Source organism: Bos indicus, chromosome 13, assembly GCF_029378745.1.
Source record: "Bos indicus isolate NIAB-ARS_2022 breed Sahiwal x Tharparkar chromosome 13, NIAB-ARS_B.indTharparkar_mat_pri_1.0, whole genome shotgun sequence".
NCBI classification, from domain to species: Eukaryota; Metazoa; Chordata; class Mammalia; order Artiodactyla; family Bovidae; genus Bos; species Bos indicus.
In genome coordinates this window covers 31,476,330-31,502,629 of record NC_091772.1, presented here as the reverse complement: position 1 = coordinate 31,502,629, position 26,300 = coordinate 31,476,330, and the positions used below count along the sequence as shown (strand labels likewise).

Here is a 26,300-nt window from a genome sequence, read left to right as displayed (position 1 = left end):
ACTGCAGTCCCTCCCTGCCCAGGCTCTTGTCATCCACACTGGGGGCTTTTTACCCTTCTAGATGAATCTTGCTTGGCAGTTTCTTCTGTTCTTACAAGAACTTCTCAAAGCCTTTCAGATTTAAAGTAAACTCTGAAAGTTCTAAGCCAGGAGATTTGCGTGTAAACTTGGGCAACAGTGTTCTCAGTAACTGTTTTAACAAAGCAGCTCCCATAGTTCCTGGTACAGTTGATGTTGGGGTGGGGAAAATCTGAAGAGGTGCACCAAGAATTCGGCAGTTCCTGGTCCTCTCAGGAGCTCCAGTGGCCAAGCAGCCGGAGCTGCAGGCTGGCCAGGCGGAAAGTGGGGTGGAGGCTGCAACAGGAAAAAAACACATGTATTTTGCTATCCAGTGGTTTCTCCCTGATCTGTCACCAGGGCAGCCTTGACAGATTGCCCAATGTCCTCTTCACCACCAGACCTGTGATGATTCACCACCTTCCTCCACCCACACACTCCATGCTTTCAGACTCCCCCACTGTATGATCTGCGCTGAGCTCTGCACCCCACATGGCAGGGATGGCCTCAGTCTCCACACAAACCAGGTTGTCATAGCAACACCCTGCCGGCCATGGGCCTCCATCTCCTCCCAAGTGATTCATTGATTTCTTGCTTCCCTGTCTGGTCTGCCAGGGACGATTTCTGAGAAATATTTTACATGAGTCAGTTCAAGCTCTTTTTACCCATCATATTATTTTCTGTCAAGGTTATTTCCAGTAGAGTTTCTTTAGAAGCAATGTTGGTTCCCTTTGCCACTGACCAAGAGTTAGAATAACATTTGAGTGCATATGCCAGGACTCACAACCAACCTATTATATGTTTTTTTTGGTATGCTAACCACAACAGCCCTATGAGACAAGTACCATTAAGAGGCCAAGTTTGCAAAGAACTCTTAGCTTATGGAGGTTAAGTAATTTCCGCAAGTTTATGTTCTAAGTGAATTTTAAGAGCTAGACTGGACTTTGAATCTAGAGGCCAACACTGGACATATTCAGTTCAGTTCAGTCTCTCAGTCATGTCCGACTTTGCAGCTCCATGGACTGCAACCCGCCAGGCTTCCCTGTGTATCCTGACCGCCTCTTCTCAATACCTTCTGCTTCCGCTGGGTCCATACCATTCTGTCCTCTGTTGTGCATGCGAATGTGTTCCTACAGTGCAATCACTGTCCTGCTCTCAGCTGAAACATAATCTTCTCCTAGTGACCTTGACTCTCAAAAGCCACGCTATGGACTCATGGAGTGTAATTCTCAGAAATGTAACTATCTCCTTTACATTGACCAGAAGTTTTCTTCTCTAAAAATATTAGGAACTCTCTACTATACCTAGAGTTCTCCCTCACAGCAGATGAATTATTTTACCTACATGCTAAACTCTAAAGAATAAAGTTCTTTTGGAGTTTTTAAAGATTTGTAATAGGAAATGGACCAAATTTTTTTTCCAGAAATGTTTGCATATTTTAACAATATCTTCCCCAAAAAGCTCTTGATTTGATTTCTTTGTATGAGTTATATTTAATTATTCTTAAAATTAACCCTCCACTATAAATATTATTTTCTTCCAGAAAAATTTCAAGTAAATAAGAAAAACAGTACTTAGAAAAGTATGAACTAGCTGCCAGTCTATAATAGAGAGGGCTTCCTTGATGGCTCAGCGGTAAAGAATCTGCCTGCAATGCAGGAGACCCGGGTTTGATCCCTGGGTTGGGAAGATCCCCTGAACACGGGAATGGCTACCCACTCCAGTATTCTTGCCTGGAGCATCCCATGGACAGAGGAGCCTGACAGGCTACCATCCATGGGGTCATAAAGAGTCGAACATGACGGAGCAACTAACACTTCACTTCACTTCTACGATAGAAAGGGTTGAGTTTTAGGTGTAATTCACTGTCATTCTAAAATGAGTTTAGAATAGAAGTCTGTCTATACATCCCAAGCTGAGATAGGAGTTAGTTATAATTTCATTCATTAGGATCACAAATTTTCAAAATCATCAAAGAATTTAGCAAACAAGCCGTGCTTGAAAACTACATTTCTGTCCTGAGCATCTTGCAGTTCATAAGGTTGATTCACACCGAGGAAGCAGATGACACTAGCTGACATTCCTCCAGACTTGCCAGTGATTCATAAAGTACCTACAGAAACCTTAATCTTACAAATCTCACTCTGTCAGTGGTGAGTCTTTGGTTTTCTGTCTTCCATTTGTATGCATGGGTCCATACTATTTTGGAGTCCACAGATCATTTTATGTTGCAATCATAGTCTGAAATCTCTAATGGTCTCCTCAGCCATGCAAGTACCAAATTATCAAACCCACGCAAAGGAAGTAGATAGAAATTGGTAAATGTGGCTTAGGCAAGAGATTTCCTTCCTCTTTGAGTGTCTTAAGAGTGGTTGAGATATTTCAGGGTGGTGTGAAGGGTGGAAGATCTAAAACACAAAAATCCTAAATGAATCTTCTCCTTAAGAGAACAGCTGATAAGATTCTACACAAGATGTTTTGTACATACAGTGATCCACATGTGGAGATACATTAAATGGCAACTTGAAAACCTGAGCAGCATTTTAAGTATTAAAAAAAAAACCCAAACCTTTAAACAGTAGTACAAATTTGATCTTCATATTCAAAGTAAGAATGTCAATCTTTCACTTCTTAATTTCTACGATTTTTCTTTCTATGGACTCAAGTCCAACCTCAAATACTGTTCAGAAGGAGTAAATCTTGAAGCTTTCTAAAAGCAGGGGAGCTGGTGCCCTTCTCGGGACCAAGCCGCGTGCTGGCCAATAGTCCCAATGAGTCACAGCTGGAATGTCCTGTGGTTAAGATTCTGCTCTGAAAACAAAATCAGGAGCAGCAGGCACCAACTGGTCACCATGGTAACCGGTATTTGTGTACTTTGAGAAATGACTGTTCCTTTTTGTGTGGTACATTTACGCGGGAATGAATTGTTGAGGTGACGTTAGCCATCTGTGTGAGGGTAAATAAAAAGTCTCTGATTTAATTAAGTGTAAACCTTAGAAGGATGTAAAATTAGGGATATGGGATTTTTTTTCTAGAGAGATTTTGTTCTACACTAATTAATTTATTTGACATTATATTTAAGCATTTCCATCAATGTCTATTTGATGCTTGTTTTGATGTATCAGTCTCTCCCCTCCAAAGGCAAAAAGAAACTAATTGTTATTCATCACTGTTTCTCTCAAACCCCCTCCCTTTGCCCCCACCCCCCTATTCCATTCACAATGTGTTATTTAAGAACCACTGGGATTCAGGGGCTCTCCTTCAATGGAGTAATCCCATCCGGAAGGAAGAAAAAAAAAAATCCCCTTCAAGTCATGTGAAAATGTCACATTTCTTAACCTTGCCGAGCTGGGAGGCAAAAACTCTACACTGATTCTGACCTTGAAGAATCTCAAATACGGTTCCTAACGATGTCACTACCTAGTGTTTCAGAAGATCCATGAAGTTCAGGGCGACTGTGGTCCTAGAGAAATCTTACCTCGTTTTGCTGGATAAAGATGAAGTAATTAAAGTTTTGGTCACTGCACTAAAACCCAAAGTTCAAAATGAGCCTTTTGGAGTGGAGAACAGAGGAGTGTTTTCTGGCTTATTATGCCTCGGCTTGGAAACAGTCTGTTTATTTTTGTATTAATTAGTTTTGAATTGGAATTCATACACTAGGTTTAATAAAAGAACTCTGTGGCTGAAATAAGCAGCCTACAGTGAAGCAGTAGTTTAGGAGTAAACAGATTGCAGCCCAGATGCCTTCCCTACCTCCACCTCCTGCAGTGGACGGTAGGGTCCAGATGGGAAGTGAAGGGCTTTTTTTGTTTCCTCTTCTTTTTATTCCTTCTCTCATTTCTACCCCTTCTTTGTGATTTCTGTCAGTCATCTACAACCTTAGAAGCTTGATCATAAATACACATATTCAAAGCAGCAGTATTTAAAAAATTAAAAGGAAGATGAAGGGATAAGACTATAAAATAAACCCCATCTTTATCGTTTGTATAAAATGCTTAGGTTTAGTACCTGAGGGTGAGTGAGTGAGTGTGTGCAGCTGTGGGGGAAGTGGTTGCAGTTCTTCACTGAAGCTATATCGGGAATCTACCCTGGACAAAGCCCTATGCTGGGCTTTGAGGGGATTTGAAAGGTGGTCTGGGATCTAAGGAAACTTGAATTCAGTGGGAGAGAAAGGCACACATCTCTGTCACCAGAATGTGACTATTTTCACAAAGAAGCACAAATGAAAAACTTGGGGATTTCAAAGGAAAGCTCATTTATGACTGTCTACAGGGATTAGGGAAGGCTCCATGGAGGGGATTTGTAGAATTTGATTATGAAGTTTTCTACGCTCGAGTCAGTATGTTTCAAACGGTATTTTCTATCATAACATTTCAGCTAATAAAAATAATTTTGTCAGTTTGGAATTTGTTGAATCCAGATGATACATTTACATACAAAGACATACATATACACTCACATGTACATGCACATGTATGTACTCTCCAAGGGAAGAATAAAGGAAACCCATGATCAGACATTTTCCTTTTTATTATAACAGGCAGCACATCCGAAGGGTAAGCGGAACAAAGTGTTTAATGTGGACACTAGGGAATGAAAAGAAAATACAAAGTTCTGAGTCCTAAGGAAGCAAATCTTCCTGGATTATCGCTATTTTTTCTGATTGAAGAAAGAGAGATGGCATAAAGTTTTTGTTTTTGTTTTAGTTTGGAGATGTGTCTAATGAAATCAAGCAGATACAGTGCACACAGCAGGGTACATAAATACCTGAGGGGGAAAATGGGCAAAGACCCCAGCAGGAAAGTCCCAAAAGAAGAAAAAGAAACGCACAAGAACCATGAAAAAAGTTCCAATCCCAAGTAACAAATTCAGACGACTACAAACAGAAAAAAAATTTACACTATTAGCCCCAGTTTTAATAATAATTTTAGTCAAAATTGCCAAAGTTGCACTGCAAGAAATATTTCCATAAACTTCTGGTGGGGGAATAAATTTGTGTAAAATTTCTGGTAAGAAATTTAATAATACATATCTAGAGCCATGGAAGATTCTGTTCTTTTGATTCACTCCCTTTAGAGGAATGTTTCCTAAAAGACACTTAAACTATCAAACAAAGATTTATATTTATTTGCCCTCAAATTGGAAATATCTTAAGTGAACAGTTGGAGAAGAAAATGGCAATCCACTCCAGTATTCTTGCCGGGGAAATCCCATGGGCAGAGGAGCCTGGTAGGCTGAAGTCCATGGGGTTGCAAAGAGTTGGACACAACTGAGCAAGTAGCACTAAGTGAACATAGCAGAATTGTAAATACAACATATTAACAGTATGTTATGCCACTCTTAAAAATGGTTACATAGCCTACTTAGTGACAACCTTAGTGAAGAACGGGGAACACAAATGTGTAGCCCAAATTGCTACACACATATTCACACATTTCCTTGCACATAGATGTACATGTATATATACAAATGAAAAAAATGTTGGTAAGAGAAGCTTCTGGTATTAACAAAATATTAACAATGGTTCGCTTTCAGTGGGATTAATTTTTGTATTTTCCTTTCAGAGCTTTCTAAACTGCCTGATTGTTTATAGTTAGTATTTATTTTTAAAAGTTACAGTTGTAATACTGTTATTCATCTAGCATCTCTTACATGTGATTCATATGTGAACGCTTCTCATCCAGGCCAGCATTTCCGTCTTCTGTGCCTGGATTATACCTTGGAGGGACCTCTCTCTGCATATAATTATCTATGTTTAATTCCTGGACTCAGCCCCCCTCAGTAGATTTGCCCTTAACTTTTGAACCAAGAAACAGCTTTAGCTGCATGCGTGGACCTTGCTCTTCATGCTGGTGTTTTCTCCCTCTGATTTCAGCTCTATGATGGCCCACAGCGGATGGGGCGCTTCTGTGGAACAGACATTCCACCTTCGGGGAGCACCACAGGCTCCAAGTTTCATGTGCTGTTTTATACGGATGGAGTCAGTCACCATGAGAAAGGATTTCAGATGCAGTGGTTCATCCAAGGTAAGCTCCCCCCCACCCCCTGGCTGATCTCAGTCTTATTTGGTAGTTGCTCTTTGACCAAGAATCTTTCCCTTTTCAATTCTACGTTTGAAAACAATTCCATCCACCAAAAGAGGAACACTAATGGTGCCAGGCTTTAGAAAGTTTACTCAGACGTTGATGGCTCTCGGAGAATGGAATCCTCTTGCAGTTAAGACAGGAAGTGAAGTCCAAGTGGACAGGATTGGGTATCTGCTTTAGGAGGTGCAGCAGTAACTCACTTATGAGAAGGAAGGAGCATCAGGAAGTTCCAAGGGCTGAAGACTTGAAGCTGGTTGTGGCAAGCAGACCACAAGGTGCGATGGAGTCTCTCAGGAGAGTGCAACAGAATGAGATTTAAGACTCACCTTGAGACTGATCAGAGAAGGAGTGACAGAGAAAGAAAGGAAGGAGTGAGTCAGAGAGAGTAGGTGGGTGAGGGGGAGGATTGGGCTGTGAGGGGACCGAGCAGAAAGCCTGAGCCACTGATGCACTAAGCCAAGGGCAGGCCATGCACTCGAGGAGGGTACCTGAGAGGCTTCTGCAAGCTGGCAGCTCTGCAAGCTGGCAGGCATCATCACTCCTGTGAAGAAGCAAATTTGTTTGAGACACAAGTTCTGAAACTTGTAGACTAACCTCATGTGACCCAGTGAAGAGGGAGAGGGCACCAGGGCAGTGCTTCTCAGAATGTGGTCCCCCAAGGCAGTGTCTTGTAAAATCTGTGAGAAATGCAGACTCTTGGGCCCCATCCGGGAGATGCCAAATAACAGACTATGAGGGAAACCCAATAGTCTGTGTCTTAACTAGTGTCCCTGGTGAGTACATTGGAGAATCACTGTCCTAGAGAGACCCAGACCTGAAAATGTAGTCCTTGTGAATATTTCATGAGCAGTTCTCAGCCAAGGGCAAAGGGCTTCCTTGTATGATTCAATCAATCTGAGAGAGAAGGGGAGTGGCCGTGTTACACTGGGGATCACACACAGACATCCTGAGCTGTGGTCCCACTGTCATAAACAGGGCGAGCCAGAGTGAGAGCACCCAGAGGTGTATTGAGGGTTTTTAACATCATGGAGCATTAATTACATGCTCCACAACACTCAGTTCAGTTCAGTTCAGTTGCTCATTCGTGTCCGACTCTGCAACCCCGTGGACTGCAGCACACCAAGCTTCTCTGTCCATCACCAACTCCCAGAGCTTGCTCAAACTCATGTCCATTAAGTCGGTGATACCACCCAACCATCTCATCCTCTGTCATCCCCTTCTCCTTCTGCCTTCAATCTTTCCAAGCAGCAGGGTCTTTTATAGTGTGTCGGTTCTTAGTATCATGTGGTCAAAGTATTGGAGTTTAAGTTTCAGCATCAGTCCTTCCAATGAATATTCAGGACTGATTTCCTTTAGGATTGACTGGTTGGATCTCCTCGCAGTCCAAGGGACTCTCAAGAGTCTTCTCCAACACCACAGTTCAAAAGCATCAATTCTTTTGAGCTCAGCTTTATTTAGAGTGTAATTCTCACATCCATACATGACTACTGCAAAAACCAGAGCTTTGACTAGACGAACCTTTGTTGGCAAAGTAATGTCTCTGCTTTTTAATATGATGTCTAGGTTGGTCATAGCTTTTCCTCCAAGGAGCAAGCATCTTTTAATTTCATGGCTGCAGTCACCATCTACAGTGATTTTGGAGCCTAAGAAAGTCTGTCACTGTTTCCATTGTTCCCCCATCTATTTGCCATGAGGTGATGGGACCGGATGCCATGATCTTAGCTTTTTGAATGTTGAGTTTTAAGCCAATATTTTCACTCTCCTCTTCATTTTCATCAAGAGGCTCTTTAGTTCTTTGCCTTCTGCCGTAAGGATGGTATCATCTGCATATTTGAGGTTACTGATGTTTCTCCTGGCTATCCTGATTCCAGCTTGTGCTTTATCCAGCCCAGCATTTTGCATGATGTACTCTGAATATAAGTTAAAGAAAGAAAGTAAAGTCACTCAGTCATGTCCCTTTGGGACCCCATGGACTGTCACCTACCAGGCTCCTCTGTCCATGGGATTTTCCAGGCAAGAGTACTGGAATGGGTTGCCATTTATTTCTCCAGGGGATCTTCCTGACCCAGGGATCGTACCTAGGTCTCCTGCATTGCAGGCAGATGCTTTATAGTCTGAGACACCAGTAGGGAGTAAGTTAAATAAGCAAGGTGACAGTATAAGCCTTAACATACTCCTTTTCCAATTTGGAACCAGTCCGTTGTTCCACATCTGGTTCTAACTATTGCTTCTTGACCGGCGTACAGATTTCTCAGGAGGCAGTTAAGGTGGTCTGGTATCCCATCTCTTTAAGAATTTTCCACAGTTTGTTGTGATCCACACAGGCAAAGGCTTTGGCATAGTCCATAAAGCAGAAGTAAATGTTTTTCTGGAACTCTCTTGCTTTTTCGATCACCCAACAGATGTTGGCAATTTGATCTCTGGTTCCTATGCCTTTTCTAAATCCAACTTGACCATCTGGAAGTTCATAGTTCACATACTGTTGAAGCCTTGCTTGGAGAATTTTGAGTATTACTTTGCTAGTGTGTCGGAGAAGGCAATGGCACCCCACTCTGGTACTCTCGCCTGGAAAATCCCATGGATGGAGGAGCCTGGTGGGCTACAGTCCATGGGGTCGCTAAGAGTCGGACACGACTGAGTGACTTCACTTTCACTTTTCACTTTTATGCATTGGAGAGGGAAATGGCACCCCACTCCAGTACTCTTGCCTGGAAAATCCCATGGACAGAGGAGCCTGGTAGGCTGCAGTCCATGGGGTCGGTGAGTCGGACATGACTGAGCAACTTCATTTTCACTTTTCACTTCCATGCATTGGAGAAGGAAATGGCAACCCATTCCAGTGTTCTTGCCTGGAGAATCCCAGGGACAGGGGAGCCCGGTGGGCTGCTGTCTTTGGGGTCGCACAGAGTCGGATACGACTGAAACGACTTAGCAGCAGCAGTAGCAGTTGCTAGTGTGTGAGATGAGTGCAATTGTGCGGTAGTTTGAGTGTTCTTTGGCATTGCCTTTCTTTGGGATTGGAATGAAAACTGACCTTTTCCTGTCCTGTGGCCACTGCTGAGTTTTCCAAAGTTGCTGGCATATCAAGTGCAGCACTTTAACGGCATCATCTTTTAGGATTTGAAATAGATCAACTGGAATTCCATCACCTCCACTAGCTTTGTTTGTAGTGATGCTTTGGAAGGCCCACTTGACTTTGCATTCCAGGATGTCCAGTTCTAGGTGAGTGGTCACACCACTGTGGTTATCTGGGTCATGAAGATCTTTTTTATATAGTTTTTATAGTTCTTCTGTGTATTCTTGCCACCTCTTCGTAATATCTTCTGCTTATATTAGGTCCAAACCATTTCACACACAACTGAAGATCTCTATTATATACTCAAGAGTGTAAGGTGTTCTGTTATTGTGAACTGGAGATTGAGACAAATATGGGAGTTTTGGGGCTTCCCTAGTGGCTCAGGTGATAAAGAATTTGCCTGCAATGCAGGAGTCCCAGGTTTGACCCCTGGGTCAGGAAGATACCCTGCAGAAGGGAATGCCAACCCACTCCACTATTCTTGCCCAGAGAATTCCATGAAGAGAGGAGCCTGGTGGGTTACAGTCCATGGGATTGCAAAGATTCAGACACGACTGAGTGACTAAAACACAAACACACACGGGTCAGTATTTAAAAATATCTGATGGTAAGCCACAGTATAATTGAAATATAGATTATGAATTCCCAAGCACATGGACTGTGATAATTAAGCTCGTGAAAGTTCTGCATTGTCCTCTTCATCAAGATTTAACCTTGGAATGTCAATTTTTTTGATCTATTAAATGAAGGGCCTGAATTGATTCATCTTTGTGATACAGCCCATCTTTAGTATTCTGTGATTCAGAAATAGGGTGACTCAAATGTCTGATTCAAAGGGAGCTACAGACAGTGTGGAAAGACCTAGAAGAAATAGGAAAATCTTGGAACATGACCCAGATTTTCAAGGGTAAGGGGTATTTTCCAGAACAGTGTTTTTCAAACTTCCTTGTGGATATGCATCATTGGAGATCTTGCTAAGAAGCAGATTCTGATGTACGCAGTGAGGTAAGGCCCATGAATCTGTAGTTCTGAGAAGTTCCTAGGTAATGCTGATGGGATATCTCTGTAGACCACACTTGAACAGTTTTCTCTTCTTTAATCTCTGAAGCAGTCTCTGAAGCAATGAGGTTCTTCCTCACTGGGGCCCCAGCTCTTATCCTTCCGACACTGAGACAGAAAGTGGAAAGTAAGAAATGCCAATCACAAGGCTTAGGGACTAGGGACATGGTCCTCAGCCCGAGATACATGGCATTGGAATTACCTGGAAGTTTTCCTGAGTACCAGTGCATGGGTTCCAACATGCAGAGATGGGATTCCATTGATCTGCAGTGGGACCTTGACTATCCTTAATTATATAAAGCTCCCTAAGGAATTCTGCCATGCAGCTAGAATGGACAATTTTAGGAGCAGTAATTTATTTTGCTGGCAGTATCCTTCTCTTCAGTAAACTGATTCCTCTTCCCTCCTGGCTCTTATAGCCATGCCAGCCCAGGGCCACACTGAGTGTGACTTCATGGTCATTATTGGCTACACTGCATAACTACATCACTAAGACCACACCAAGGAAGATGATTTAATGGATAACTTTGGGTACACTGGATGACTGTGTCATGGGTTCCTCCAGTCAACGTACTAGGCGTGGCTGAATCCTCTCCTGAAAGCTTTGGGTTTTCGTTGGGAAAAGCTTTTTCTTCCAGGTCTATTTGGAACCTGCCTTCATTTGGGAGAGTCAAAGACACCCTCTGTCTGTTCTCTTTTCCTGTTTATTATTTCAAAACTTACTCCCAATGGCTGAAAACTTGCTAGGCTTGGAACCAGAGTTCAGCAATATTTCGTAAAGCAATATTTTGCCAGATGGGGCCAGAACTGAACAATTTTTTTTTTTAACTCTGTGTTGCCCACTAGATATAAATTATGCTTGGGAAGAACTTTCTAGAAGGGGAACTATTAGTGATCTAGATCTGTGCAAAATTAACTGTCGTATTCAGTAGCTATGCAGCCCTGAGTTTATACTCTGCATCTGAACTAGGTCCTTAATTCAAGACAGCCCAAGAAGAGGGGACAACAGGAACCGCAAGGGTCAGGAAGGAGGTCTCTGATGGAGGCAGTTCCCTCACTTCTCACCCACTGTTGGTAAATTGAAGACATAGGTCTGAGTTTTAGTCATCCGTGTGTTCCTTCCACAGATATTAAGGAGCTGTTTGGAGCCAGGTGCTGTGCTAGGGCTGGGGACCCTGAGTGACTCCTGCCCACAGGCCTGGGTCCTGCTCTCAGAAGTAGCCATCTAGCAAATAAACGCACAAATCTATATAACATCAGCTGTGTGATGATGCCCCGGGAGCACACAAAAGGGGATTTGACGTGCACAGGAGGCTAGTGTATGAGGGCGGGACGTTTGAACTAAAACCTAAGACTAAGCAGGAGTTAAGCAGGCAAAGAGGAGAAGGGGAAGGGTTCCTAGTAGAAGAAACACCCTGAGGTGGGAGGGAGCAGGGTGAGGGGGAGGGGCCCACAGGCCAGGGCAGCTGCAGTCCAGTTTCACAGAGAACTGTGCTGGGGGAGCTGGAGAGTGAAGCAGTTGCTTTGGGTCCCCCACTGATAGGGGCTTGGGCCAGATAGGGGTCATACCCTCTCTTTCCGGCAAACCCTTTTGATGTCAGATAAATTTCTTTGCATGCATCTTTTTGGGGGAGATTATCTGGACATTGAAGCAGTTATGACCTTGAAGTATCACATGTACATACAAAGAAGAAAAATGAGTCACATCTAACCATGTTCACTTGAAATAATATGTTAGTTTTCAGTTCTTTGTTTTTCTTGTAACTTAAAAAAATTTATACAGTTTTTGACGGTTACTTTCCATTTACAGTTATTAGAAAATATTGGCTGTATTTCCCATGTTGTAGAATATATCTTTGAGTCTATCTTCCACCCAGTAGTTTGGTACCTTCCCCTCCCCTACCCCATATTGCCCTATTCCTTCCCTCCCTCCCCACCAGTAACCACTAGAGTTTGGTTCTAGTTCTGGCAACACTAGATGGAGTTTGGTTCCTCTAACTGTGAGTCTGCTTCTCTTTTGTTGTTGTTATACTCACCAGTGTGTTGTATTTTTTATATTCCGCATGTAAGCAATATCACGCAGTATTTGTCTTTGACTTCAAAGAGACGAGTTTTGAGTAGGATCTGGAAGCACTGAAACAGCGTGGTGTGTTGTGGGATTTTAATACAAAACAAAATGCAGAATAGAGGAAGAAACACAAAACAAGTACAAGAGCCAAACAATACAATTAGAAGTGAGTCTCAATTTTTTAAAGTACAGTAGAAATATTCTTGAACGTGTATGTGTATGCGTGCACGTGTGTCCACGAGTGTCATTGTCTGAGCGCAGCCCCCTCGAATCTCCATCTCAGAATCAGGATGCAGTGGCCAGAGCCCAGGACACCCAGGCTGACGCTGGCTGGGAAGCTGTTCTCGCTCACCTGATCAAAGCAACTGCCTCTTCCCACTAGAATCAAATCTCCTTTCAGGCCTCTCTCCCCTCCCACTCTCTCCTAAATGATGCAGTGAGAAGTCCCAAACCCTCTTCATCACGATTTCAGAATCGGCAGTGGCATCATTTCCTGACCATGGCTGCTGGAGGAGAACCCCATGCACGTCATTCATGTGGCCCACTAATCCATAAACCCACTCTCAAAATGTGCCTCTGTGTGGCCCACACAAATCTTCTATTTGCTCTGAGAAAATGGGCCCACAATCTGGGCTTTCTTTGTGGGCGCATCTTTAAAGCTGCGCTGTAGATGTGAGCCTTGCCTTTCTGCAAACCATCAAAGAGAATCCCACTCTGCAAAGAAAGAAATGGCCACAGTTGCCTGGCTAAACGGTCCACAGTATTCAGCGCTGACAGCATTGTCTGGGGGCTGCATTCGGCCCAGAGGCCTGCGTCTGGGTTGCTGAAGGAAATATAGAACTTTCTGAGTGCTGTGTGAATAGGGCCCCCCAGGCCAGCTGCGCACACCCCCTCACCCACTCTGGTCACCCCTCCCAGGGGCCCTCTTTCACTTGGCAATGGAATCCGGCAAACAAACAAGGTCAAGGAGCTTTGTGAGTGAAAGAGTGACGTTTGCCAAGGGAGAATCGCCCCACCCCCTCCAACTGGGAGCTGCAGCAGAGGAAGGGAGAAGGGCACGGATGGGAGGTGATGTCACCCTGGGCTCTCACAAAGGAGAGCCTGGCCTTTTCTTTGCAGAGACGGATGACATCAGCCTCTTGAATGGGGGCTGTTTCCATTTTATCATCTTTTTAGCTAGTAACGAGATTTCTCGAGCCTTGAGGGTTTTTCAGAAATTGGCTGAGGGTTTATGGAAGCCGTATCCTGATCCTGCAAGACTGGCTTTATTTGAACGTGAGCCAGCGCCTTCTTGACCACCTGTGGACATGCAGAACTGTGTCAAAGTGCTTCTAAAAAAATGCATTTTGAGAGTCCTGGCCAAGAACCTCCTTGAGGTCGGCCATGTTTCTTGTAAACCTTCCCTCTGTTCTCTCCCTCAGGAGGTCATTTCAATAGTCTTTGTTATTGTTGGTCTTTCAGGGGAATTCTTCTAATTTGTCGTTTTTATTCCTTTTGTGACTTAGACTTTGTGGGCTGGAGTTTCTGAGAGGCTCACCTTTTGAAGACAAAGGTTTTATCTTTTGTAATTCTGTTAGCCATTGGCCTACAGGCAATTGCCGGGCAATTGGCCCGAGAGTGTGGGACCCAATAAACTGGGCTCTGTGAGCAGATCCGTGGGTTTCCCTCCGAAGACTAGGCAGTTTGTGGTTTTGCATCATGTGGAGTGATTACTCTGGGCCTCTGAACAGGACATGTTTCATTCAGTCAACCAACCAGCGTATATTTATTCACGACCAGGATCTGGGCTTGGTGTTTGTAGAGTGTAGAGAGTACATTTGTTTGCTCAGGCCGCCATAATAGAATACCACACTTCGGGTGGCTTAAACAACAGAAATGTGTTGCTCGCGGTTCTGGAGGCTGAAGTTCAAGATCCAGGTGCTGGCAGGTTTGGTTTCTCCTGAGGCTTCAGTGTTTGGACTTGCAGATGACAGCCTTCAGAGTGATTGGCCAGAGACAGCCTGGAAACTAACCCATCGCCATAAAACCCAAGACTAAGCCACACGGCAGAGCAGTTCTCCGAGGTTCCCTTACCCTCCTTCTTTCTGCCCGGGCTCCCCATCAATGAAGTCTCCTGCTTCATCAGCACATGTGTCTCTTTGGACACTTCATTTCCAGGTGTTAGACAAGAACTCACTGTAAAGCCCTGAAAGGGGTCCTCCTTCCTGCTACATGTCCTTGCATGGCCTCGTCTACGTGAACCTAGTGATGTCTCTGTGTGTCCAAGTTTTCTATTTGTATAAGGAGGCCAGTCAGGTTAGATTAGGGCCCCCTCTGGGAGCCTTACTCTGCCTTTATCACCTCTTGAGTAGCCCTGTGTCCAAATGCAGTCACATTCTGAGGTGCTGCGGGTTAGTGCTTCAGTGGGTTGATTCTGGGGGCGCAGTGGGAGAGACACAGTTCAGCCCATAACAGAGAAGAAGGAGACGGCATCCTTGACCTCAGGGAGGTAGTCATGTGGTAGGGGAGACAGACAGACACAGGAGTGCAGAATCCATGACTGTGATGCCCTGGGGGCTGGGAGGAGACCTAGGCTGGCCTCAGGTCTCCTTTGAGAGGCCCTCCAGGCTGCTTTGATATGTGCGCTGAGTTTTAAAGAGGAAACAAGAATCAGTCAAATATCTGGGAGAGAAAGACATTTCTAAGCAAAAGCAGGGAGTCTTGAGTTGATGGTGCCAAAGGTTTTCAACAGGCAAATATTTCATGTAGAGCAGGAGTCCCCAACCTCTGGGATCCAATGCCTGATGATCAGAGGTGGAGCTAATGTAATAATAATAGAAATAAAGTGTACAAAAAATATAATGCACTTGAATCATGCCATGACCATCCTCTTCACCCTGGTCTGTGGAAAATTTGTCTTCCATAAAACTAGTCCCTGGAGCCAAAAAGGTTGGGGACTGTTGATCTAAAGCACAGGTTCCGAACACCAACCCCAAATAGCTTATTGGGATTCAAAATTGCTTCTTGAAAATATCTAATGGTTTATGTATAAAGCACATATACACAGAGCACAGAGCAGAAATATAGTATATCTGTGATATTAAATTTTTTGAGCAGTTGGGCAAAAAATATCCAACAGCCTCCTTAGAAGGGCAATAATGAACAAATGATTGAGAAAATCCTGAGCTGAAGGGAGGGCAGAAGCCAAGGCAGAGCGGATTGTCAGAGCCTAGTGGATAAGGGCCATCGGAAGAGCTTAGGTTTTATTTCGTGTGGTCTGTCCTGACTCTTGCTTCTGTGAGATGCAGACATCCACAGCAATCTGGAGGTGCAGTGCTCACAGGGAAAGTGATTTTTAATTGTGGTCAGCAGAGATTCCTGAGCAGGCTTGTAAGGCTGGGCTGTGAATCATACTGTCTGGTCCTCATCTCAGGCCGAGACCTTTCTCTCTGCTGCTGACGAATTGCTCTCCTGTGTCATTTCCTGCTGGGTTGTAATAGAATGTCCCAGAGAAAAGCGGTAAAACACTTCTCCCACTCTGCCTCGAAAGTAACTTCATCTGCACTCAAGAATGTGCCCTTTGTTCAGTAAATCTGTAAGCAAGCTCTTGATAAAGACAGATGGATAAAAGCATAGACTCCCGTGATTATGTAGTGTGATGAAGAAATCTTGTTCAGTTTGGGTCAAAATTTAAGTAAAAGAGAAACCTTTTAAAAACGTTATTCTGTTTAATTTAAAAGTTATTTCCCCAACTGTTAACTAGGCTTTCTTCTTAGCATTAGCATTTACACATGCTATATCCTGCTGTACTTATTCTGGCCACTTCAGCATATTTGCTATTTTGGATTTTTGTGTTTGTTACTCTTGGAAAACATTTAAGCCAGGAGATTGAAAGTTGTGTGCAGTCTTAGTGGAGAACCAAAGCACAGATTGTTGTATTATGATACTGTGTCTGATTTTTATTTAGGGCAGATTCTCACTTAACATCTTTTTTGGAAAGAGGTTCTTAATGGATAATTGTCATGTAAAAAGGAATCTGTTTGGAAGTTTGTAAAGTTGGGATGATAACATATGAAGAAAATCACCCAACTCTTCTTGCTTTGGTTTCTCAATTTTTCCAGCAAGATCCTAGTGATCAGAGGCTACACTGAACCTATGTAGACATTTCACTATGAGTGGAAAAGTTAAACCCTGACATTGTTTGCTTCCCTGACGACAACAGAAAAGACACATACACATAGTTGACCTTCATGCCATGTTGGCTCTGTGTCTTGTAACCAGTGGCGACCTTGTAGAAATCTGGCATCCCAGTTCCCACGTCGCTACTGTGTGAAAGGCTGAGCTCTATTTCCATCGCTCTTTTCCAAACAGTTAAAAAAAAAAAGTAAAAGTAACCCTCAAACAACCATGACCTTCCCAAATCATACATTGCACAACTTGTAATAGTCCTTGAGATTTGGGCCAAAAAGCAGGGCTTTCTCAAATCTTCTTATTTGTGTTCTGGTTCCTTGGCAACAACACCCCTGATGGACACTGCACACACTTTCCAGGGGATTCCACACTTTGCTATACAATATGAAAAAAGAAACCACACATTTTTTTTTTTATAGTTTCGAGTTTTGTAGCAGCCCCAAATGACTAAATCAACACAAAATAAACATGATGTTCTGTATAGAACATACTTTTTGCCCCCGAGATTTCTCTTTTTGAACGTTTACTTAAATATTGCCATAATTAGCTCTGACCTTGGGTGTCCAAGGGCTTGTATTTTTGTATATGCCCCTGAACATTCAGAGAAACTAAAGCCAGCCTTCAGTGGACTTGACTCACAAAATCAAGAATGAATCTCCAGTGTGAGATAGTAACTACATTCTAGAAGGTTTAATCTAATTCTGAATTCTCTGTTTAAGTAATGAAATTGACATACCTTGTCTCTGACTTCTTTCTCCTTCCTGTTATACTTACAGACTACTCACAGGCCAAATAATATAGATTTTACTACCTACATGTAATTTAAAAAAATTTTTTACATGTTTTTCTTTCTTTGGGCTTGCTGTGAGGTATATAGAATCTTAGTTACCTGACCAGGGATTGAACCTGAACCCCCTGCATTTGAAACACAGTCTTAACCACTGGACCACCAGAGAAGTCCCCCTAAACATAATTTTAAATTTATTTTAAGACATTAATGATGATAAAAATAAAACCATGTTGCCTTATTAACAGCAAATGAAAATATGCTTTACATGATTGATGCACTGATTTAATTGATACCTCATTTATTATTACTAGACCAAGTAATTACCTAAAATTTTGATACTATAATTTTTGAAAAGTTGGTGCTATCCTTTTTCCATGTGCTGGATCTTTTGGCTAACACTTTAAAAATACAATCTCTTTTCTTCTCTTACTAATTCTCTGAAATCAGCATCTCATCCCCATATTATAGATAAGAAAATTGAGAAAGGAGTCTTAGAAAAGTTAAGTAACTTCCCCAAGCTCACAGTGATGGAATGAGGACACGACTAAGTGTGTGGTGTTGCACACCCAAGCCTGTGTTTTAAACAGCTGCACTCTGCCTACAAGCAAATAGTTTTCCCCCAGTTTTTCATTGCAAAAAAGATGGAGTAATATTGCAATGCAGAGAAGGTCAGAGCTTATAGTAGGTAATTTCGCAGCTAAGTTCCCACTGAGGATAATGGGTGTTTTCAAATGAATGTCTGCCATCTTTCCCAAGTAAATAATATTCCAGTTCCAAGGTCTCCCCTCTAAATTGCACAGTTTCTTCTTTCTTCAAGGTCTCCATAGCAATGATGGGGTGAAGCTCATTACTTAGTTAACAACTAGTTCAAAATAGCTGAGACTGCTTGTCTGTCCTTCAACACAGTATCCACTTCTTCATAAAGTTTCTTTCTCTGGAGTGGCTGCATATGGTTGCAGTAATCATACAGTTTGAGCTGGGGTAGACCACAGAGATCATCTAATCTGTTACCATGGTTAAGTTATGCAAACTAGCTTACAAGAGAAGTGATACAAAGTGACAGTAGCTACCCCATAAGAGATTAGTTGGATGAAGTGAATGATGGGAATGGACTGGAGCTGATCTTCAATAATTTAAAAATGTCTCCTAAGAGAGAATGATTGATTTCTTCTGAATTGTAAGAAGAGAATGTCTACTGGGAAACCATTTTTTATCTTGGTTGGAATGAGTACATGAGATGAAAGACGATGTAGTCGAAAAGATGACAAGATCGACTATACTTCTCTGGGTCAAAAAGATTTTTATCCTTTCATATAAAGGAAATTAAAATTCATATTATGTGTTGTTGTTCAGTCTCTCAGTTGTATCCAACTCTTTGCAACCCCACAGACTGCAGCATGCCAGGCTTCCCTGTCCTTCAATATCTCCTGGAGTTTGCTCAAACTCGTGTGTCCATTGAGTTGATGATACCATCCAACTGTCTCATCCTCTGTCATCCCCTTCTCCTCCTGCTCTCAATCTTTTCCAGCATTTGGTGTCTTTTCCAGAGTCAGCTCTTCACATCAGGTAGCCAAAGTATTGGAGCTTCAGCATCAGTCCTTCCAGTGAATATTCAGGGTTGATTTCCTTTAGGATTGACTGGTTTGATCTTCTTGATGTCCAAGGGACTCTCAAGAGTCTTCTCCAGCACCACAGTTTAAAGGCATCAATTATGTGAAAAGTCCTAAAATATGGGTACATTGAGTTCATGTTTCTCTATGGTATAGTAAGCTGAAACACTTCAGATTCAGGACATCTCAGAGAGTCCAATGGCTATGATGATTTTAATTTTGAATATTAATATGACATGTGGGAATTTAAAAGTCATTTAAAAACTATGGACAGAATTGATTTTTGAGCTTCTTGTATAATCCTTGTATCTATTTTCCAGGTCATTAACTTCATGTTATGATCATATTCTTTCACTCTTTTTTTTTTTTTCCTGTCCCTACCATTGGAAACTGATTACTTCACATCCATTGCTGTATGGAACACATTTAGACAAAATGGTTATCACAAAATCTGGCAGTGATGAAATCACTGTGGAAGATGAAACTCTAAACAGTCACCCTAAAATCTAGAGTTGGAGTCTCCTAATGTGATACCTAGCCTAAGTTTGTCTCTAGTTTTCTCAACTTTGTGCTGAGTCTGAATGTTTCTGTCCCCTCAAAATTCACGTGTTGAAACCTAACTCTTATGGTGTTAGTATTAGGAGTGGGGCATTTGGGAGGTGATTAGGTCATGAGCATAAAGCCCTCATAGCTGGGATTAGTGAATTTATGAGACACCCCAGAGAGGCCTCACCCCATCTACCATGTTATGTGTACACCCAGAAGAAGGCCCTCAGCTCACTTCCTTGGGCGACTGTAACAAAATACCACAACTGGGTAGCTTAAAACAACAGAAATGTATTCTTTCACAGTTCTGGAGTCTTGAAGTCCAAAATCAAGGTCAGCCTGGCCATCCCTCTGAAGGCTCTAGAGAAGAAGCCTTCCTTACCGCTTCGAGCTTCTGCTCATTGCTGGGAACCCTTGGCTTTCATTGGCTTGATGACATGTAACTTGAGTCTCTGTTTCCATCTCCTCTATGTCTCTGTGTCCAAATCTCTCACCTCTTAGAAGGGCACCAATTATACTGAATTTCAGCCCCTGTCTAATCCAGCATGACCTCATCTTAACTTTATAACATCTACAAAGACCTTTTTCCCAAAGAAGGTCAGATTCACAGGTTCCTGGGGAACACCATTCAACCCAACACGAGAGCTTCTGCAACTTTGACAACTCTCCCCTCTCTTGGAGTCTCCAGCTTTTGTCTTCCTTCTAACTTCTTTTTCCCCTGGAGAATTTCCCATTCCTTGGTCTTTGTATTACCTGGTTTCCTTCTCTGATGTCATGTCATGATTGCTCCTCTATGTCGTCATAGAATCAGTGCTAACCCACAAAATCCACCCCCTCCCTGCCGCAAATTGTACTAACAAGTGAGTCAGATGCATTTGGGGGCCCCACTCATGGCTTTGTCTTCAAAGAGGGCTGTTGACCGGATTTTAGTCTTCTCTTTTAGGATGAACACCTATCATTTGCCTTTGTCCTACATCCCAGGACTGTGGCATATACTTTTACACTACTGAGGGATTAACTGATAAAACCAGTCACCTCTCAAGGTTTGCAGCAGAGAAAGTTTTTATTTTAAAATTATAGAAAAACTATTAAAATAGAAATCATTCATTTTAATGAAGTATATGAACATCCCCATTTGTTTAAAATTGATTTTTACTGTACTCTGGCTTTTCAGCTTCTTTTTAACACCGATCACTAATTTCTCAGACATTTCCCTCCAAGGTTAGAGGGTGAGTATGTGAAGATGTCCCATTTGGGTCCATTCTCTGTTGCTTTTCGTCCAACATCAGGGAGCTTGCGCCATGCCACACCCAAGCTGGCAGGTCTCCTGGTGCTCTTGGTTTATGGAACATAGTTTCAGGAAAATGCCAAGTTTAAAGAGGTTTGAGCAATTGTAATTGCAGGAAACACAGAATATGCTTTTAAAACTTTGTGCCTCTAATTCCATGTAACCCTTTCTTTGCTGATTTGCTTTTATTAAAACTCTTGTGTTAAAAGCAAAAAATAAAAAGACAACCAAACCACCCCAAACCTTGAGGGTGGGACATACATAGACTATGCTTCTCATTGCCATTGTTCTGGAATTTTATAACTCACTGCTTGTTTTAGATCAAACTTACAAACAAAGAAACCCCAAAACAGCGTTAGCAAAGTTCTTCTATGGAAAAGATTTAAGTTATCTTCACAAGTGAGCAGGTTTAACAACAACTTTTAACTCTTTCTTGTTATGAGTTCCGTTAGATCAGCATGCTTCCTGCTGATAAGGTAAGCGCTTCCTTTCAGCTGATGACTGGGAGTTTGAAGGAAAACAGAATCAAACAGATGATCAGTCACCAGAACTAAAAGCTTTTAAAGATTAATTATAACTGAAAAACATATGATTCTCTTCAGGGTGTTATCTTATTTAACTTCAGCTGATATCTATTCATATTAGTATATTAGGTTTGTTAGATTGGCCTCAAATTAAATGAAAAAGATTCTTACTTTATTATTTTTTTTCTGGTTGCTATGATGATATTTTGCCTTAGTAATGAGGGTGGTGTTGAACATTGTCAATCCAGGGCCTTAGGATGAAACGCCCAACTAGTCATAATGGAGAGAAGGCAGAGCCTGGGAGTAGCGGGTGGGGGACAGGTTGGGGGTGGCCGGGCAAGGTTGGGCCCAGAGCTGCCAGTACTGTGTGAGTTACATGTTCAGCAGCCTTCTTGAGCCTCACTTGGGCGATATGATCATTCTTGCTGACCTCGTAGAGTTGTTATGAATCTCAAATAAGATGATGTGCTCGTGAGAAGCACATGGAGAAACTGTTCACTACCATACAGATGTGAACTATCTTTATTGTAGCTTCATGAATAATTGGCTTCATATATCTTATTGGGTATTCACGATGACTCTTTAGCTGGTATGGTAGTTCCTCTTCAACTCTAAGTCTTTCTCTAGTCTTATCCCAGGTCTGGATAAACACTGGTTCAGTTGTAATACACAGTATATGTGGGGTGATGATCATATGCAGGACACTTGGCTAAAAACCATACTTTGGTTTTTTTCATTAAATCTATGTCACAACCCTATGAGGTTAAATACTAACACTGTTACAGATGAAAACACCAAGGGCTAGAAAGGTTAAATTAGTCATCCGAAGAGTAGCACAGTCAAAGCTGGAAGCTCTTTTGTCTTATGCCACAGCCTATGCTTTACTTGGTATGCTATTATATTTCCAAAAGTTTTGCAAATTGGTATGCAAATTATGCAACTATGAAATCATGTCATCTCCTCCATGAAAATCTTCTCTTACCAGTCGGGTACAAAGAGCCACCATCTCTCTCTTTCTTCTGAATATGTATCCTTCAAATCTCTTGATTCAGCACTCCATTGTCTACTCCTTGGTTTGTATTTTCATCGTTTAATTATTTTCTTTATATAGACCCCTGAAATGCTTTCTGAAATCACTGTCTTCTGTTTTAGAGGCCTGAAGCCCACTTATAGCAAACTTCATTATTTCCCTACATTTTATTATTCATCCAATGGGACAGACATGACAATGAGGAGGCTCTTGGAGTCTAAACATCACCTCCTATGCTATTTCCTGATAGTTGTTGGCTGATACAGCTTCTTTCATCCCCAGCCTTGTCTATCCTCCATCCCCGCTTTCTACTCTTCCTGTGACCCCCTGGTCACTGACCCACCGTCACAGACATGACTGACAAAGACATGGTTGTTTAAAATGACTGCATCACTTGCTGAACTGTATTTTTTCCAGCACTTTCATTTGTTTTAGCGTTTGCAGGTGTGTCTATCCCACTATTTCCACTCTAACTGAAATGTAAACACCTGAGATTTTTCCAGAAGCCGTGTCGTTTCCATCTCAAAAAGAGGTGATTGGATTTAGAAATATGTTTTCTTCTGTGACTCACTCAAGAGAAACTGTATTTTCACAAGAGATTATTAAGTCTAGAATCTCACACCAAGAGAGTACAGCGAGCAAAACAATGTTTCTTCTTCCTGGCCCAAGTAAATTTAACAGGAAAGTAAAATTAGGATACTCATTTTGTGGCAAGATTTTAATATTAGGCATCAGCAACCCTGAGAATAACTCCATAGGAAAAGCAAATAAGTAGATTTTTGAATTCCACTTTATTAAAAATAAAACTTGTCTCTACCACACAAAGTGCAGAAATAGTAAATGAGATAAACAGCTTTGCTATTCAGTATAAATAAGATGAGGCAGAAGTAAATCATTTTGCTTTTGATTCATTTCAGCATTTGGAGCATGTTCTCTCTCCTTTAGAATTACACACAATAGGAGTTTTTGGATTGTCTTGCTATTTCCTTTTATTGGTAATGGGACTGTATGTGTTGATATAGGTTCCAAATTACAGTTCTGTCTGTCCCTTTTTCACAACTAATTAAATGGAAATTGATGTATCAATACAATTCAAAAGACTCACATTATATATTCTTAAAAAAAACTCTACTATTTACTGTGAATTATAGTTGTTGTTTGTTTTCATTTATAATTTTAAAAGCTCAACTGTTGGTGTGAATTTATTATTTTTCATTTTTTAACCTATAATTATCCAATTCAAAATTCATGTTCTAATGTTTCACTGTGAGCTTAAAGGTGGCTTTAATTTATGAAGCAAATCATCAAATAAATTCATTACATGTTTAATTTGGGGGTTAACAGACATTTTCTTAATTTTGTCATGAATTTGTTTTTCCTTGTCACTTAAAGAACACATAGAAAAAATAGACATTACTCATTTTTTCAGATTTTTAAAAGATATATTTTGACATAATATTTTTTTGCCTGACACCAAGTACAGATTTATTAAAAAATCCTCAAATGTAGGAAAAAGATGTGATACCCAAGTGAGTGAGGCATAACTGGCTAAATGCTGATAAAAGTCTCTCATTTGTGGATTGAAACTAGTATCAAAAGGGAGTTATGCCAACACTGTACTGCTGAAACCAGCAAATTCTAAAATACCTTTTTGCAACTCAACATGATGATTTATTTATTCTTATTTATAATGTACCATCAATTAGCTTGTGAAAGATAAAATATAATTCACTTTTTTTCAAATCAAGACCTACTGAAATTACGCTTTGCAAACTGGAGGAAAAGCAAAAAGAACTTAATGATTTGCAGGAGGACTCCAGAAAGAATGAAGAGATGGAGCCAAAGCAAAAAGAATACCCAGCTGTGGATGTGACTGGTGATAGAAGCAAGGTCTGATGCTGTAAAGAGCAATATTGCATAGGAACCTGGAATGTCAGGTCCATGAATCAAGGCAAATTGGAAGTGGTCAAACAAGAGATGGCAAGAGTGAATGTCGACATTCTAGGAATCAGCGAACTGAAATGGACTGGAATGGGTGAATTTAACTCAGATGACCATTATATCTATTATTGCGGGCAGGAATCCCTCAGAAGAAATGGAGTAGCCATCATGGTCAACAAAAGAGTTCGAAATGCAGTACTTGGATACAATCTCAAAAACGACAGAATGATCTCTTCGTTTCCAAGGCAAACCATTCAATATCACAGTAATCCAAGTCTATGCCCCAACCAGTAATGCTAAAGAAGCTGAAGTTGAACGGTTCTATGAAGCCCTACAAGACCTTTTAGAACTAACACCCAAAAAAGATGTCCTTTTCATTATAGGGGACTGGAATGCAAAAGCAGGAAGTCAAGAAACACCTGGAATAACAGGCAAATGTGGCCTTGGAATACAGAATGAAGCAGGGCAAAGACTGATAGAGTTTTGTCAAGAAAATGCACTGGTCATAATAAACACCCTCTTCCAACAACACAAGAGAAGACTCTATACATGGACATCACCAGATGGTCAACACCGAAATCAGATTGATTATATTCTTTGCAGCCAAAGAGGGAGAAGCTCTATACAGTCAGCAAAAACAAGACCAGGAGCTGACTGTGGCTCAGACCATGAACTCCTTATTGCCAAATTCAGGCTTAAATTGAAGAAAGTAGGGAAAACCATTAGACCATTCAGGTATGACCTAAATCAAATCCCTTATGATTATACAGTGGAAGTGAGAAATAGATTTAAGGGCCTAGATCTGATAGATAGAGTGCCTGATGAACTATGGAATGAGGTTCGTGACATTCTACAGGAGACAGGGATCAAGACCATCCCCATGGAAAAGAAATGCAAAAAAGCAGGATGGCTGTCTGGGGAGGCCTTACAATTAGCTATGAAAAGAAGAGAAGCAAAAAGCAGAGGTGAAAAGGAAAGATATAAACATCTGAATGCAGAGTTCCAAAGAATAGCAAGAAGAGATAAGAAAGCCTTCTTCAGCAATCAATGCAAAGAAATAGAGGAAAACAGAATGGGAAAGACTAGAGATCTCTTCAAGAAACTTAGAGATACCAAAGGAACATTTCATGCAAAGATGGGCTCGATAAAGGACAGAAATGGTATGGACCTAACAGAAGCAGAAGATATTAAGAAGAGATGGCAAGAATACACAGAAGAACTGTACAAAAAAGATCTTCACGACCCAGATAATCACGATGGTGTGATCACTGACCTAGAGCCAGACATCCTGGAATGTGAAGTCAAGTCGGCCTTAGAAAGCATCACTATGAACAAAGCTGGTGGAGGTGATGGAATTCCAGTTGAGCTATTCCAAATCCTGAAAGATGATGCTGTGAAAGTGCTGCACTCAATATGCCAGCAAATTTGGAAAACTCAGCAGTGGCCACAGGACTGGAAAAGGTCAGTTTTCATTCAAAGGCAATGCCAAAGAATGCTCAAACTACCGCACAAATGCACTCATCTCACACGCTAGTAGAGTAATGCTCAAAATTCTCCAAGCCAGGCTTCAGCAATATGTGAACCGTGAACTTCCAGATGTTCAAGCTGGTTTTAGAAAAGGCAGAGGAACCAGAGATCAAATTGCCAACATCCACTGGATCATGGAAAAAGCAAGAGAGTTCCAGGAAAACATCTATTTCTACTTTCTTGACTATGCCAAAGCCTTTGACTGTGTGGATCATAATAAACTGTGGAAAATCTGAAAGATTTTACCAGACCACCTGATCTGCCTCTTGAGAAATTTGTATGCAGGTCAGGAAGCAACAGTTAGAACTGGACATGGAACAACAGACTGGTTCCAAATAGGAAAAGAAGTACGTCAAGGCTGTATATTGTCACCCTGTTTATTTAACTTATATGTAGAGTACATCATGAGAAACACAGGATTGGAAGAAACACAAGCTGGAATCAAGATTGCCGGGAGAAATATCAATAACCTCAGATATGCAGATGACACCACACTTACGGCAGAAAGTGAAAAGGAACTCAAAAGCC

At 41.6% G+C, this 26,300-nt stretch overlaps 1 protein-coding gene across 3 annotated transcripts in view; it reads left to right on the top strand.

Annotated features, from left to right (window-relative positions):
- The window catches only part of CUBN (cubilin), a 290,799-nt gene that overhangs the window by 113,463 nt on the left and 151,036 nt on the right, over positions 1-26,300 (top strand). For all 3 annotated transcript variants that reach the window (XM_070800876.1, XM_070800875.1, XM_070800877.1), the window contains exon 28: positions 5,933-6,083. In XM_070800876.1, the coding sequence (XP_070656977.1) occupies positions 5,933-6,083 (151 nt within the window). The remainder of the gene's footprint in view (positions 1-5,932; positions 6,084-26,300) is intronic.